General features: G+C 46.6%; 2 protein-coding genes across 2 annotated transcripts; both read left to right on the top strand.

Moving 5' to 3' along the window:
- Positions 1-2,524: 2,524 nt before the first annotated feature.
- On the top strand, positions 2,525-6,318 carry RPL34 (ribosomal protein L34). Its single transcript, XM_076336879.1, has 5 exons — positions 2,525-2,560; positions 3,415-3,488; positions 3,592-3,691; positions 4,449-4,552; positions 6,191-6,318. Exons 2-5 carry the CDS (start codon positions 3,424-3,426, stop codon positions 6,273-6,275), a joined length of 354 nt encoding a protein of 117 aa, XP_076192994.1. The 5' UTR covers positions 2,525-2,560; positions 3,415-3,423; the 3' UTR covers positions 6,276-6,318.
- Positions 6,319-9,852: 3,534 nt separating this feature from the next.
- Positions 9,853-14,550, top strand: OSTC (oligosaccharyltransferase complex non-catalytic subunit). The gene is made up of 4 exons (XM_076336880.1): positions 9,853-10,050; positions 10,254-10,347; positions 11,961-12,158; positions 13,508-14,550. Exons 1-4 carry the CDS (start codon positions 9,912-9,914, stop codon positions 13,524-13,526), a joined length of 450 nt encoding a protein of 149 aa, XP_076192995.1. The 5' UTR covers positions 9,853-9,911; the 3' UTR covers positions 13,527-14,550.
- Positions 14,551-15,176: the final 626 nt, after the last annotated feature.

The raw sequence follows: 15,176 nt of genomic DNA on the forward strand, positions 1-15,176 counted from the left end.
TTTAAATATACCCTAAAATCTAGTTCATACATATTTCTCTTCTTTCATGAATTAGAAAAATTCTGGTGTCCATAATTTGCACTTAAAAAGAGTCAATAATTAACCAAAATAATAATTATAGATCGAAAACAGGGGGGATGCAGTACAATGAACTGCGAGTTACAAACCCGTAAATAAGGCCAGGAGCACACATCAAAGCTGTCTGAGCACCCGCCACTCTCCAGAAGCAAAGCTGAAGCCGCTAACGATGGCAGCAGCATCCTACATATTTAATGCGCAGGTCCCTGGTTATCGCTGCAGAGCATTGCTCAGGCCAGCGGGGCACGAGAGCATTTCAGGGCCTACAGCCGCTGGGCCCAACCCTGCGCTCCTTGCCGGTGGTGATTTCCCATTGACGCCATATGAAGACGTTGCCCGTACAAGTCAGCACCAACTGCGGCAGCGGTCACAGCGCATTCACATGCCCTGCGGGAAGGAGGGGATGGGCTTTGTGCGGCAGAGCGGGACCACCACCAGCGGCAGAGGCTGGGGAGCAGAAGGGATGGGAACGCGTGCTTTAAAATCTCTTGGTCTTTGATGCGTCAGTGCCACGTGGCGGGGTGAGATCAGGATCCATTGGGGAGGCCACAAGTGGATAGCGGGGGCCTTCCTATTGCCAGCCAGCTGCTGATTTCAGAGCGGAGAGGCCAGCTCTGCTTGTCAACATGCTTCTCAGCTTGTCAGGGACCCGCATGCGTGGGATGGGAGCTGAAACAAACGTCTGGGAGAAGAAGTGTAATCCAGTGGGGCTTTTTCTAGTGAGCGTTCCTCCTTTCCTTCCTGCGAAAGCAGTGCTTAATGCAATGGCAAGGGGCTGACAGGGGTAGCTTTTGTGTGTTTATTTTTTAATAACCGCAGATTTGGTAGATCTGACACCACTGGACCGCTGTTTCTGGCTGTTGACAAGCCATCTTATGCTCCCTTAGCTCTTGCTGTTTCCTTTCTTTTCTTTTTTCTTTTTTCTTTTCTTTTTTCTTTTCTTTTTTCTTTTCTTTTTTCTTCCCTTTCCCTTCCCCTTCCCTTCCCTTCCCTTCCCTTCCCTTCCCTTCCCTTCCCTTCCCTTCCCTTCCCTTCCCTTCCCTTCCCTTCCCTTCCCTTCCCTTCCCTTCCCTTCCCTTCCCTTCCCTTCCCTTCCCTTCCCTTCCCTTCCCTTCCCTTCCCTTCCCTTCCCCTTTGCCTTGCCTTGCCTTGCCTTGCCTTTGCCTTTGCCTTTGCCTTTGCCTTTGCCTTTGCCTTTGCCTTTCCTCCTCTCCTCTCCTCTCCTCCCCTCCCCTCCCCTCTCCTTTTCCTCAGGGATCTACCAGAGGCTATTAAACTTGAAAGTCAGAAAACACGACCCAGCTCAGGAAGCTTGTAAGATGCCGACTACTGAACGTGGGGAGGGTGTATTAAGGGAAAGGTCAACTAGCCGCGTCCTGCTTCCCCTATACTTTTCCTAGGGACCTATGGCTTGGAAACGGGATTTGGGGTCAGGTGGACCTTTGACCTGACCAGAAGAGAAAGTTTTATGTCCTCATACTCCTGCCTGAGCGCCTGCCCTGGAGCACGTGAGAGAGAGTACACGCCTTGGTAAACAGGGAAGAGGATTTTCTGTCCAAGACCCCCGGTGCCGCTGCCGGCGCAGCGAGGAGGTGTTAGGCAAATGTCGGTATTGCGCTGCTCTCCACAGAGCCCAGTTTCGGGATCAGCCTGTCAGACTGGTGCAGTGCCCGGGAAGGCAGGTGTCGGCCGGGTGGTAGCGGGGGCGTCTCGAGCGGAAGGGCGCACAGCCAGGGTAGCACTTTGGTGCTCAAGGCAAGGTATTCTTGAACAACTGGAACACTGCGAAAGGAAGGAAGGTGCAAACCTCTCCCCGCTGAGGCTGGCAGGACAAGGGGCGCAGTCTCCGAGGGGACCAGCCTTTTGCCCGCCTAAGTTTTGCGTTAAGGGCACACTGTTTCCAGCTGTGTTCTCTGCCGGTTTGGTGTGGAAAAGCGTGTATGAGTGATTTGTAATTTAGAGCTTAGAACAGCAGACTGAGAAATGGCTTATGGGCCTACAACTATGTAACTACCACAACAAAGAACAAAATGTCCTTTCTGAGGAAAGAAGCTGGTGTTCTAGAAAAACAGCTTTTCAGTAAAGCAAACAAAAAATTAAAAAAGGGGGGGGGAGGGGAGGGAGCATGTGCATAGCATCCCTTGGAAAAGTGAAGCATCTGCAGCAGAGAGGATTTTGTCGCGCTTTACCACGTCCCCCCCCGCTCCAGCGCCTCCATCACCTCCGCTGGCCGCGGCCACCTGGCCTGGGCCGGGCCTGCCCCGCTCCTGCCGCTGAGCGGCGCCCCGCCCCGCCTCAGCCGTACAACATGGCGCCACACGCTCGCCTCCGCTTCCGTATAGCATGGCGGCGCCCTGCCCCGCCGCGGTCAGGAGTCGGGTACAGCGCGCAGGCGCCGCTATTCCTTCCGGGTTCCAGAGCGCCACTATTTCAATGTTGACCCGGGCGTTTCCGCTTCCTCTTCCGGGTTCGGCGGCAACAGGTATGGCGGCGGGTGGCGCAGGGCCGTCGGCGCCCATCCGCCCCCATCCGCGTCCCGGCGGGAGCCGGGGGCGGTCAGCGGCCCGGAGGACTGTGGCGAGGGGTCGGCGGCGCTGCTGCCCGCGCTCGGGCCGGCGGCGGGGGCAGAGCTGCGCGGCGGGGAGGCCGGGCCTCCCTAGGCCTCCGCGGTGGGGCTCCCGAGAGGGGCCCGCGTCTCCCGGGCCGCCTCCCCCCGGCCCAGCGCCCGAGGAGCGCCGGCCCCGGCGGCGGGGGCTTGCCCTGAGGGGCTCTGAAGGCGGCCGGCGCCTCGCTGGGGCGTTACTCCCTTGCGCCGCTGCAGAGTCGGGGGTGCTGCGGGTTTCGCTGCCCTCGTCGCGTTGTGCTGGGCCCGGAGAAGGCTCCGGTCTGGGCCTAGAGTGTGGCTGCTACAGTTTGTTGTCGGATGAGATAGGAAGAGACGGTGCTGTGTTTGCTTCAGCGCGTTTTTCAGCCTTGCCACCGAAGCTTACGTTGACTAGAAAACACGCAGCTGGTAAAGCTTTAAACAGTTTTCTAGAGGAGCATGACGTCATACAGGCAAGACCAGGATGTTGAACTGTGTACAAGTTAGTTCGGCTGAATCTTCACTGCAAATCACATTCTATCCACTGTCACGTGTTTTGTTTTGGGTTTTTTTTAATGTGTTGGCTGTCACTGATGAGGAAATGCTTTAATTTTGTTAATACCAATACAGAATCAGCAGCTGCTGATGCAGATCTCGCTTGGTGCTTCGGTGCAGGTGATGCTGTGATATGTGAACTTCTACGCGGACGTTGAGCCCTTAAACAAGTGCTGCTTTGTTTTTGACTAATTTAGGTGTAAAAAATGGTGCAGCGCCTGACCTACCGCCGTAGGTTGTCCTACAACACAGCTTCCAACAAGACCAGACTGTAAGTAAGCCGTAGTGACTGAGAAAACTTAACTTAATTTTTAAGAACGCTAAGCTTCAGTTTTGATTGTTACATTAACAGAGTATTTCTCTGCCGTATTTAGGTCCCGAACACCCGGGAACAGGATTGTTTACCTTTACACTAAGAAAGTAGGGAAGGCACCAAAGTCGGCATGTGGTATATGCCCAGGAAGACTTCGTGGTGTAAGTATTAGCCTTACTGGCATAACATTTTTTTTACAGCAATGTTTTTTCGGTACGAAGAGCCTTTTCAAGTAATATGCCTGTTTCTTGTTGAATTATAGTTGGAACAACTTTCTTCTTTAAAATATTCTTATCTGAATGTTGTAAAGTTTAACTGGTAAAACAAGCTTTGAAAGCTTAATGAGTAAGTGCTTCTTTAATGCTTGTGGTTCTCATTGCTGTTACATCTGAACCTTCTTGTTCTATAAGTTGTACCTGGCTGAAATTTTTAGAACTAGACCGAGGTGATTCTATAAGCAGGTTTAAAAGTCTAAATTGGACCTATTAGGTAGGCTTTAAAAAAACCCACATAAGCCAAGTTTGAGTTTCAGTTTTACAAAAAAGGAATGAATGTTTTTAACGCGGTATTCTTCTCCAAAATGTATTTTTGGTGTAAGGCCATTGCTCTTAACAGTGATGGGAACGCTTGAGTAATGTCTATCTTTGAGCGGTTCCTACACTTGGGAAAATCTATTTTATAAACAGTTTTTTAACGATGAATCTGTTGGTGAACCTCTGTGGTAGAATGAAAAGATCAGCTTATGAATGCTGAAGACGGCATGTGCGACAAGCTGTGACTTCAGTCACTTTTTTGCATCTTGAGTAGTCAACTTCGGGTGGTGCTGCTTCTTTTAAACTATTGAAGTGAATTTTCTTAATATGGCTGTTACCTGAAATTACTATCGTATGATACACTTCTCATTTTTGCTTTCTGTAGGTTCGTGCTGTGCGTCCTAAAGTTCTTATGAGGCTGTCAAAAACGAAGAAGCACGTTAGCAGAGCCTATGGTGGTTCCATGTGTGCTAAGTGTGTCCGCGACAGGTGAGCTTAGAGAAAGCTGGCTTTATTCTTGAGGTTACTTTGTATGAGATTTTTGCATCTCACTGTTCTCATAACGTGGGCCAAAATTTTGAAGACTCTTGTCTGACATTGATGTGGTAAAATGGAGGGGGGTAAGCATGGGGCACACGAGCAGTGATGTGTGTGAGTTTTGCCCCTTGGATTTGGGCTGGTTGCTGCACGTGCAGCTCCTTTGTTGTAGAGGGTTTATGTTCTTCATGATTTCTTACTGCACTGTTACTTTGGTGCTAAACCGTCTGCTCATTCTGGGTTTTTATTTTATATTCAGCCCCCATAGTAAAGATTTTTCTCTTCTGTTGTCCTATTCTTTTGTCTTACGCAAGGATACTAGTGTAAGATCAGTTGAGCTTTTGGCTTTGCGGTGTTTTGGGATTCAAAGATATTAATTGGTTGTATATTAAGCATCTTTACATGGTTAAGCTTTAAGACGGCCTTTGCTGGGCCTCACTCAGTTAAATTTTATTGGGTAACAGCTGTACATCCTCTACTTCCGTGGCAAGTTGGAGGAAAAACTGTGAATTACAAAGAATATGTCATCTCTGTGAATGGTAATCAAAGCAGATCTCCGGAGTCGGCACTCTAATGCCAGTTTTTTCATCTGTAGTGCAAACCTTGCCAGCATTTTTTTTTTGCTTGCGTGAGTTCCAAGTTAAATCGCATTAGGTGCCACTGAAGACGGATTGTTACAGCTGCACATCCGTAGCATAACTTTATGTGTTAAAAGCTATTTTTTTTCCTGAGCGTTTTCCCAAACACTTTATGAGCTTGGTAGGTCGCATACATGAGTATGCCTTATTCTTATTCTTCCTAAACCAAAAAACACAGTCACCCCCTTCCCTGTAATTGGCAGGTTTTCTCCTGCGTCTGTTCAGGCATCTTTGGTAGGTTTTGTGTACTGCAGCAGTAGCCATATATACCAAACGCATATGGAATGGCATTTTAATGTTTCAAGGTAGAAGAGTGTGTGGCATATTTGTGCTTTTAACTCGAAATCATCAAATAGGCTGTGGATTTGAGTACTATCACTTAAGTCCATCTGCATGGTGGCCCTATGTGTCTTCCAGAAATAATCATATTTAGGCATGACTTGACCTCCCAGGGTTTTCTCTGTTTATGTGCAAAGAAGCTTTAATCCTGAGAGGGGAACTGGTCTTGTTTTGATAACTGGACTCACATAAAGTTTTCTGTAGTTCTAAGGAAGAGAGCTGACCACGACTGGTCACACCAATTCTGACTTGAGAACAGCTAAATTAGTTTGCCAGTGAGGAGTTCTGCTTTTTGCCTTTAAAGTTAGTGAAGGTGGTAATTTTTCCAGTGTTCAGCCATCAGGTATTGCCTTGTTTGCCTACGAGCCGCTTGCCCTAAATTTGCAGGCACACTGGGCCTTCTTCCCCAAACTTCTGCATTCAAACAGTGCCGCTGTCCCTGTCTTTCGATGCTGGCAAGAACATCGATGGCTTCTCTTTTTATGTAATTGTGGAACTAACACCACATGTGCAATGAACGTTGGAGACAGCAAAACTAATTGTAACTTTGTCTTATTTTTGTGTTTTCACTTAAGTGGATACGTGTCCTAAAGTTGTTGTTTTTCCATTCCAGAATCAAACGAGCTTTTCTTATTGAGGAGCAGAAGATCGTTGTGAAAGTGTTGAAGGCACAAGCACAGAGCCAGAAGTCAAAGTGAATCTATTTGTAGTTTCAGCCCAATAAATGAAAGCTCTACTTTTCTTGTGTCCTGTCATTCCACGTGCTAGTCAAAGCTGGTAGGAGCTGCTTCTCACAGCTTGTTAAATGCAGAATTGTGTTCTGGTGCAACAAAACCCGTAAGTCAGGATGCTCTGGTCTGTGCTGCCTGCACACAGGGAAATCAAGCAGGTGGAAGGAGGCCCGATTAAACAGGGCTGTCTCACAGCCCTGTAGCGGGGTTGGAGTAACTTCGAGCAGTGCCATTTTTTTTTCATGGGAACAGTTGTGTATGATGTCATCAGAGGACTTGGCTCAGAAGAAAGTTAGGAATCTGAAAAAGAAAAGCAAACAAAGGGAGACTATGACTAAAGACTGGAAGAGAGATTGTCAGATGAAGAAGCAGTGAGCTAGTATGGGCCGAGGGTAGATTTTTTTTTTAAATAGTATGTGCTGTAGTTATTGTTACTTGAATCTGAGGGGGGCAGGGCATTGTCTGACTTCTCGAAGCCAGTGCTGTATCCACGGGACGGCTACATATGCTACATCTGGATCTCCTGGAAGAAAGCTGTTGTATTCTGTTTGTTGTTGGGCGCTTCCTGGATCAGCGGTTACAGGTACGGTAAAAGCAGAGCTCTGGGGCCTGGGTGGGATAGACCGTTAATGGCTTCCAGTATTCTGGTTTAGGGTAACGAATTGGGCCTCTGCTGTTGAAACTTGAAGCAAAGTTCTGTTGGGTCTTTGTCACCGAGGATGTAATGGTAATGTAAAAAGCAATTGTAAAAGGTGGAAATGGGCTAGTTTTGCTGCTTTGCTTCATTCTGTAAATGTGCCTCTAACACTACCCAGGCGTGCTTTAACACACTCGGGATAATTCTTGCATTACCTGTGGGTGCAGTGGTATTCCTCACCCCCAACTCTGAATTTTGGGACTTAGTATGACAAGAAGCGGGTATCTATTTTTACCAATAACAAATGTTTAGGATTTTTAAGTATTTTTTCAAAAAGTAGTGAGCTCAACCACCGGAATAAGGAAAGAGGAGAAATAATTACTGAGCGCGCGGACTTACTGGGAGCATTGAGGATGCCATTTGAAGAGGTTTCTAAGATCACTTGTGGAGTCTGCTCAGGCTGTGGCTCTGAGAGACGTGTGCAGATTTCTCCTCCTGACTGTACGGTGTCTGTTCACACCGTGCCTAGCTCTGAAGCTTGTCAGGCTGTGCAGTCAGCCAAGAAACAGATCACAGAAAACCGAGTTGATGAAAAGACCTGCCCTTTCGGCAGCAGCTGGCTGGTACCCTGGGTCAACTGCCTGCAATCTCACAGCGGTGGTGTTGGTGCCTCCTGGGTTTGATGACAGGAGATGGCTGTGATCCAGGATAACTGGCTTAACACCATGCATGGTGAAAGGAGCTGTACCTCCCCAAGAATTTCTTCACAGTGTCCCAAGTCATTAAAGTAATTCTGTCAGTATTCTCAAAATGGATGAACGTTGCAGCTAACTCATGTAGCTTGAAGTGCGAAACGTTTCCTCCTCAGCTTGGGTTATGCTAAAACTTGTTCCAAAGGCTGTAGCTGATTAAAGGAGGTTTTAAGACTAACATTAGTACCCTGACATTTTTAGGTGCTGTTACTATAGTTCGTTTACAAGGTTAAAATTTTATTAGTTCTTGCCTTACTGTGCTAGTACAAACTTCAGTACTTTGGCATGCTGGAAAAATGGTTTTAAAGCAGAAGTGGCAAGTAAGGCCAGGCGTGTCTAACCTGCCCCAAAAGTGCACTTGTTTTACACTAAAAGCTGTGAGATCGGAGTTTTCCTTGGGGCTGTTGGAGAGGGGGCAAGAGGGAGGGAGGAGAATACTTTTGGAATAATGAGAAGAAATGTCATAAACATCTGTTGACAGGCAAATCGCAGTGAGAGGGAGATTTTTCCAAACAGGAGGGCTAAGACTGAAAACGGCTAATTATAGTAACGTGATTGCACTGAAGGGCAACTGAGGTATGAGTTAGAAGTAGTATCACCACTGCAGGCAGAAATAAAAGCAGTTATTAGGCAAGTGTCAGTGAAATGGCAATAAGGCCCTTAATATTTTTTTTACAGTTTTGAAAAGTAATTCTCTGAGCAGACGGCTGCAGCGTAGGTATGGGGGCAGTTGTTTGGGGACGTGATACCTCTCAGGGCTGCTGGTGCCCTCTGCGCAGTGGGTAGTAGGCTGGACGGCTCGGCGAGGTAGGGCGCCTTCACTTGGAGCGTGCGCTTTTATTAAACATGCTCACGTGTTCTGGAGTGAAGGGTTGGTATTGAGGTGCTTTTTATTGCCTCTCTCTGGTGTTAAATTGTGTCTGCTGAAAGGCAGCAGTCTTCCTATGTAGGGGTGTGTTTGTTTGTTTGTTTTTTTATGGACCTGTTACTTCTTTTCAGCTAGTGCTCTGATTCAGTCCCTGGCTGTTGGGTGCCTTTTCTGAAGGAAACCCTTCCCGTGCTGTCAGGAGACTCGACCTCAGCTCAAATAAAGGTATAGAGAAGACAGGAACTGCTCTGAGAAGGGCTCTCCCCTGTCCCTGTTCATGAAGCAAGAGGAACTAGGTAAGCTTCCACTCAAAATGGGGAATTTTTCTTCCCTTACGTGTTGCCTGGGTGGTTCTCTCCGTATCGAGCCTCAGCCGAGTCGAGGACAGTGGGAGGGTGGCCCTGCTGCCGGCTTGGGCCGACGAGGTGTTTGCACACTTACAGAGGCGTGTAAGATGGTTTGCACGCACACAGGTACCCCGCTCGCTGTCAGCAGCTACTGGTTTGATGCGCCTTTTGCCCTCCGGTCTCAGTGTGCAACTGTTGGGGTCCCCTCCGGCTGCTGGCCAGGACGGACACCGCATTCTGCGGTGCAGGCAAGGGGCATCCCGGCCCCGCTCCCCTGCAAACACAGGGACTCGGGTGAGGCCTACTCCGGATCTTTTTCTTTTCCTCGGGCCTGCATCTCCCCAGCCCGGCCCTGCAGCTCACACCCGGGGCGCGGGTTTTCCTTCCCCCCGCCAGGAAACTGCCGCCGCGCTCGGGGGCGCTTCGCCCAAAGAGCGCTCCCGCCCCTTGGCGGCGACTGCGGGGCCGGTGTTGCGCCTCCCCACAGGGAGTATTCCATAAGTGAGGCTGGTGGCGAGCGCTTATGTATCCGTACGCGCACACGCGTGTCCGCGGCCGCCAGCCCCGCGACCCGGCGGGGCCGGGGAAGGGGCGGCCACGTGGCTGCCCAGCCCGGGGGCGGGGCCCGCGCCCCTTGCACCGCCCTCGGCCCCGCCCCAAGCTCCTGGCCGTTACCCGGCACCGACACGTCAGGGCTGTTGGATCCTGGCAGGTGAGTAAGATGCCTAGATCCCCCGGCAGCGGGCGGTCTGCGTTTCCAGATGCTTTTCCTCAGAAAAAAAAAAAAAGGCTCAGCTTTAATCGGTCACTCCTGCCCGGGCGTCACTTTTGGGTGGTTTCGTTTAGATTGGCTTTTTTTTTTTTTAATTTGTTAATTTACCCCTGTCAGGACGCAGCAGCCAATTTCCGTTTCCGCCTTCGTGTTCGGTCGCGGAGGGCGGCCGAGGCGGGGCGAGGCGGGCGGGGAGCAGCGGCTGTCCGCTGGGCCGCGCCGCCGCCATGGAGACGCTGTACCGCCTGCCCTTCGCCGTGCTCGAGTGCCCCAACATCAAGCTGAAGCGGCCGAGCTGGGTGCACATGCCCTCGGCCATGACCGTTTACGCGCTGGTGGTGGTGTCCTACTTCCTCATCACTGGAGGTGAGGCCGGGGCCGGTGGGGCGGGCGGTGTGAGGGGGACACCCCCGGGTAGCAGAGCCACTGATGCTGCTGACCACTGGTCCGGCTCCAAATCCGTCGTAAAACACGAACCTCGGCCGACTCCGAGCGTCCCTGCGGTGCTAAGGCAGTTCTCGCTGTTTGCTGCCGTGAGTCAACGGTGATGCTTGCTTTTCTCCCCGCAGGGATTATCTATGACGTGATCGTGGAACCTCCCAGCGTGGGGTCGATGACAGACGAACACGGGCATCAGAGGCCGGTGGCCTTCTTGGCATACAGGTAGGAGAAGGCCTCTGCCCCCGCAAGCGAGGTGCTGCAAATGCCTAAGCAAAAGTGAACAAAGCCGTCTTACAGAGCTGTGCATCTGCTTTTTTTTGAGCTCTCTGTGCAAGGCAGAGTGTGTTCTATATCAGTCCTTGGTTTGCAAATATTTAGGAAAAAAAAGAAGCATTGAAATCAATGGAAATGGGAAAACTCAGTCCTTTTAAAACTTTTTTCAAAGTCAAAAGTCAAGGAAAAAAGTTTTGAGCTGGCAGTACTTCTCTTTCTTTCAAACCCTTGCTATTAAAGTTGAGTTTTATAGTGGATGCGGACACATTTGGTCATATTTCATAGCAGCATACATAAAGTTTGTGAAACTTTTGGTTCTGGCCTTTTAAACTCTAATGTAATTGGGATTCTTGTGTCTGAGGGTGGGGAAGACAGTTACCGATGTGTAACAGCAGTGTCTTCTTTGAGTCTTTTGCTTCTATTACTGAAAATAAGGTAGGGACTGCTTAATAACAAATTGGTCTGAAGAGGGTTAAATCTGCATTTGTAACTGTGTTTTTTATGTGTGTGGAAACAAAGAATGGTTTTTGTTAAATACCAAAAAGGTTCTTTGAACCTGTGAGGTCTGTGACACGCCTCATGCACAGATTTTGACTTGGAGTAGATGTAGGATATGTCTCAGACTGGCTTGGATTGTTGCATTGTAGATGAATCAGGCTATTGCAGGGAGTTGATAGCACTTTAGTACAGTTCTGTGACAACAACGTGAAAGAAGATGAAATTGTTTGTTTTCAGGATATGAGACAATAATGATAATCTTCATTTCTGTATTAGCATCCACAGTAGTTTCATCCATGCCACTTTTATGAGGTTGCTAGTATTGCTAATTACAAGGATAGGAAAAAGGTTTGGTGACTGTGGGAAGCAGGAGACTCGTGATCCAGGTGCAATATTCTTTCTGCATCTCTGCTTCCCCTCTCTCCATGCGAGCTTTGTGAGAAGGAAATGCGACAGTGTGGACTGACAAGAGAGCCGGGGTGCTTTCAGGCTGGGTCCCCACAATCAGGCTCAGCGAGCCGGTAGCAAAACATACTGCAGGCAAGAACCGCTTTTGCTGTGTGCTGGAACCAGTAGATGTGCTTCATGTGCTGCCATAGTGCTTTGAGTGGGATTTGTACCAAGATGAGAATTCAGGCACTGCTGCCTAAACATCAGGATGGAAATAAGACTTGGAAAACTCAGTGGCCCAGGGGTCATGGTTCCATGCCTCGAGTCTTCTGTGAAACCAGGTGCTACTTTGGACTAGATATTTCTGAAAACTGATGAGCTTGCATGGTAGCCATTAGTATACACTATTATGTGTAAAATCACTGGTATGCTTGACTGGTCACCTTGCAGACTATCAGTCCCGGAGATAAATTACATATTAAAACCTTAATGTAATTGCATAACATCAGTTTCCATACCTTTTTGCTGGAAAGTCAGTCATCAAAGTTAATCATCCCGTGTATTTGTACAGCTAAAGCAGGTTGAGTAGATGGGGCTTGAAATGTAACTAGTTTTTTTAAAACTAATCTTTTTCTGACTCTCCCTTCTTCCCTCCCCCCCTTTTTTTTCTTTAGAGTAAATGGGCAATATATTATGGAAGGGCTCGCATCCAGCTTCCTCTTCACAATGGGCGGCCTAGGATTCATAATTCTGGATCGATCGAATGCACCAAATATCCCCAAGCTGAATAGGTTTCTTTTGCTCTTTATTGGATTTGTCAGCGTGCTTTTGAGCTTCTTCATGGCCAGAGTTTTCATGAGGATGAAATTACCGTAAGTGATTTAATACTCTCTCAGCTTTTCTTTTCTTTTGTGGCTCATGTGCACCTATGTAAAATTTAAGAGTAACAGAAAATACAATGAGGTATGCTAAAGATCTGCAGCTTGGCTATAAGTTGCTTTTTTCAACGCTTTTTTGGAACAAGCTACGTTGAATGAGGTGTGATGCTTTTGGGGCCAGCTACAGTAAGATTGTGCTGTGGTTAAAAAAAGGTGACAGTTCCTGGTATGTCAGAAGATGTGATTAGTGAGTCTGACGTACAATGAATTTTAAGGTAGGCTGAGTATGTGCTGGTCAGATAAAAGTAATTACAAGGTAGGGCTTTGAGGAAAAAGCAAGTGTCAAAGAACTTGAAGAAAGGTAAACGAGTACTTTATAGTGACAGTGTACGTGAGAGATCATAACTGGAAGAACTGATGGCAGCAGTAACGAGTGTTCAGAAACATTCAAAGCAGTCCTAAAGTAAAGATGATGTCTCAGGTTTTTTTTGTTGCTGGAAAACTGAACGTAACATTGAAGCATACAATGTATGTGATGTTTTAATACATCTATATTCACAGATCAAAAAGTAGGAAAGATCTGGAGCTTTCAGGCTATGCAAAATCCAAATGCAGGATTTTCAATTTTTTTCCCCACTCTTTATTTCTCAGTCCATCTATTTCGTTTAGAATAGCTGAAACCTGATGTTTGGAGGTCCTGAGGTGTTGACTTAGGAATGACTGTCATTCCTCCTTTCTTAAATATTTTTTTTTTTAACCTCTGCAGTGTAGTTAAAAATTTTGTTTCATAACACAGAAGTGATGGGTTCCTGGCAGCAGGTAGCTGGATAGGGACCTGCCCTATATTTTCTTCCTTCATTGATGCTATGTATTTTCTTGTTTCATTGAGTACGCGTGTCTTAACAGTTCTCTTTCTTAAACTCCTTAAAGAAACAGGGCTTCAGAGAAATGGAAGAGAAAAAGAGACTAGAGTTGTGTTGAGTGCCAGAAAATGTCAGGTTATGCTGAATATCTTAACACTGGTAGTTTGTGTAAAGGGTACAAATAAAGAACCTTTCATAGGGTGTAACCTGGGCCTCAAAAATTCTAAACAGTTACCAAAGCTGGATTGAGAACAGGCTAATCCATTTTCAGTGTTCATTGAAAAAGATCAACTGAAGGAAGGAGCATGTAGTTAAACTGGCCAGTTTGTACCTTGGACAGGATTTATTGCTTTAAATAGCCGTGGTCAGCAGAGTTTTTGGCAGTCTGAAGTTTTTGTTTTAAGACCATATGTCTCTTGATTTTTGAGGAGTGCTGCTCGTGTTTGCTAACTTTTTTTTTATCTTAATTTTTTTCTGTAGGGGCTACTTGATGGGTTAGTACCTCTTGTGATGTATGAAAGTCTGAGCTGAATTTACTCCTCTTCATGAAGTGTTTAAGAAGCAGCGGCAAGAAATGACTTCCATAGTCACCATCGACAGGAAAGAGTCCTGGCCATGAGAAATAACTGGGGAAAGAGTGCTTTCTCTGCAAACAAACTCTCACTACCAATGGCTGATTTGTAGTGTTGAAGCAATGTTTTATCATTTCTGTTTTAGAGCTTTTGAAAAGAGCAAGTTACCTAGCTGGGTTTTTCTTTTCTATCCCAACTCAGTATGAAATAGAGAACCTCTCTTTAGCTCTACCTGAAATAACTATTAGCCATTGGTTTGACAGTTCTTTGTTGCAGGTCTGCCTCCTCTTCCTTGTGTAGGACAATTATATGTGTGAATCAGAGAAGAAATACCTGAAACATTTCTTTCCAAGTTATAATTAGAAAATTAGTAACTTCGGATGCTTTACAGTCAAAATACAATGTGTCTGAAATGATTTCAAAGGCACCTTTTGCCTTGATATTAATGGCTCTATGTGAGCAAATCCAGACATGCACTGGGAAAGGCAAACTGTATGAATGTGCATTTCTTTTTGAAAAAGTGTACGAAAGGAGCCAAATAAAACTTATTTTCTACAAAATTATTTAAATTCTATGCAGTTTCTGAAGCTTTTTCTTGTGTGCATGGCCTGTTCTACATCCAGGCTTGACATGCCATACCATACCATGACCACATAATTTCAACTTTATTTTTCACTATCGGATAATGATTTTTTTTTTAAATATCAGGGACCAGAAGCCTCATGTTTTCCATGAACTTGTACTGTGTCCAAACGACATACTGTTATCAATAGCCAAGAAAACTTACTCCTGAAGCTGCTGCTTTTTTGTGTGAGGCGAGGCTCCAACTTATTTTGTCTTCATTTTAAAAGATTGAATGTTACTATCACGTTTCATTGAAGTAATGTATTGCATTCTGGGGGAAGGAAAGATCCCTCTAAATCTCCATAAATGTCTTTTTTGCAAGCCGTATGTGTTTGAAGCACTATTTTCATCTGTATAATAATTGTCAGTGAGAAATGTTGTTTATTCCCTTAGTTGTGAAGTAAGTATCGCTGTTCACATGCTTAATCAAATTTCTGAGCTAGCTGTTAATCATCTGCCCTCAGGATATGTCACTTCCACTCTTTCGTTCTTACATACAATGTGACTTCTGCATTTGCTCATCTTATGTGTTTGCCATTAAGATTTAAGGTAGCTTAAGCTGTTTTATGAGGCTCATAACTGCAAAGTTTCCAGTCTTTTCAAAGCGGTTATCTTTTGGTCACTCTGGTTTTGGTGAGGCATATGCTTACCTTCAAGGGGGAGTATTGGTATTATGTAAGTAAATAAAAAGTTGACTTACGTATCCAGTTAATACAGCTGAGAGGGAAGTCAAACCAGAAAGTCACTTCACTGAGCCTAATAGAGATCCCTCTGGCTCAGTACTTGTCCCACTGCAGTTCAGCTTCAGCCTCCAAGTTTGCAGCTGATTCTAAACAAGCGTGTTCTTAAACAGTGTTTTAATGGCATAGTTGAATGCCTGTGGTCTAGGAAATGTATTTGATTATAATTGCATGCTAGGTGACATAACTTGGAACAAATAAAGCGGACTTAAA

Source organism: Aptenodytes patagonicus, chromosome 4 (assembly GCF_965638725.1).
Source record: "Aptenodytes patagonicus chromosome 4, bAptPat1.pri.cur, whole genome shotgun sequence".
Classification (NCBI taxonomy): domain Eukaryota; kingdom Metazoa; phylum Chordata; class Aves; order Sphenisciformes; family Spheniscidae; genus Aptenodytes; species Aptenodytes patagonicus.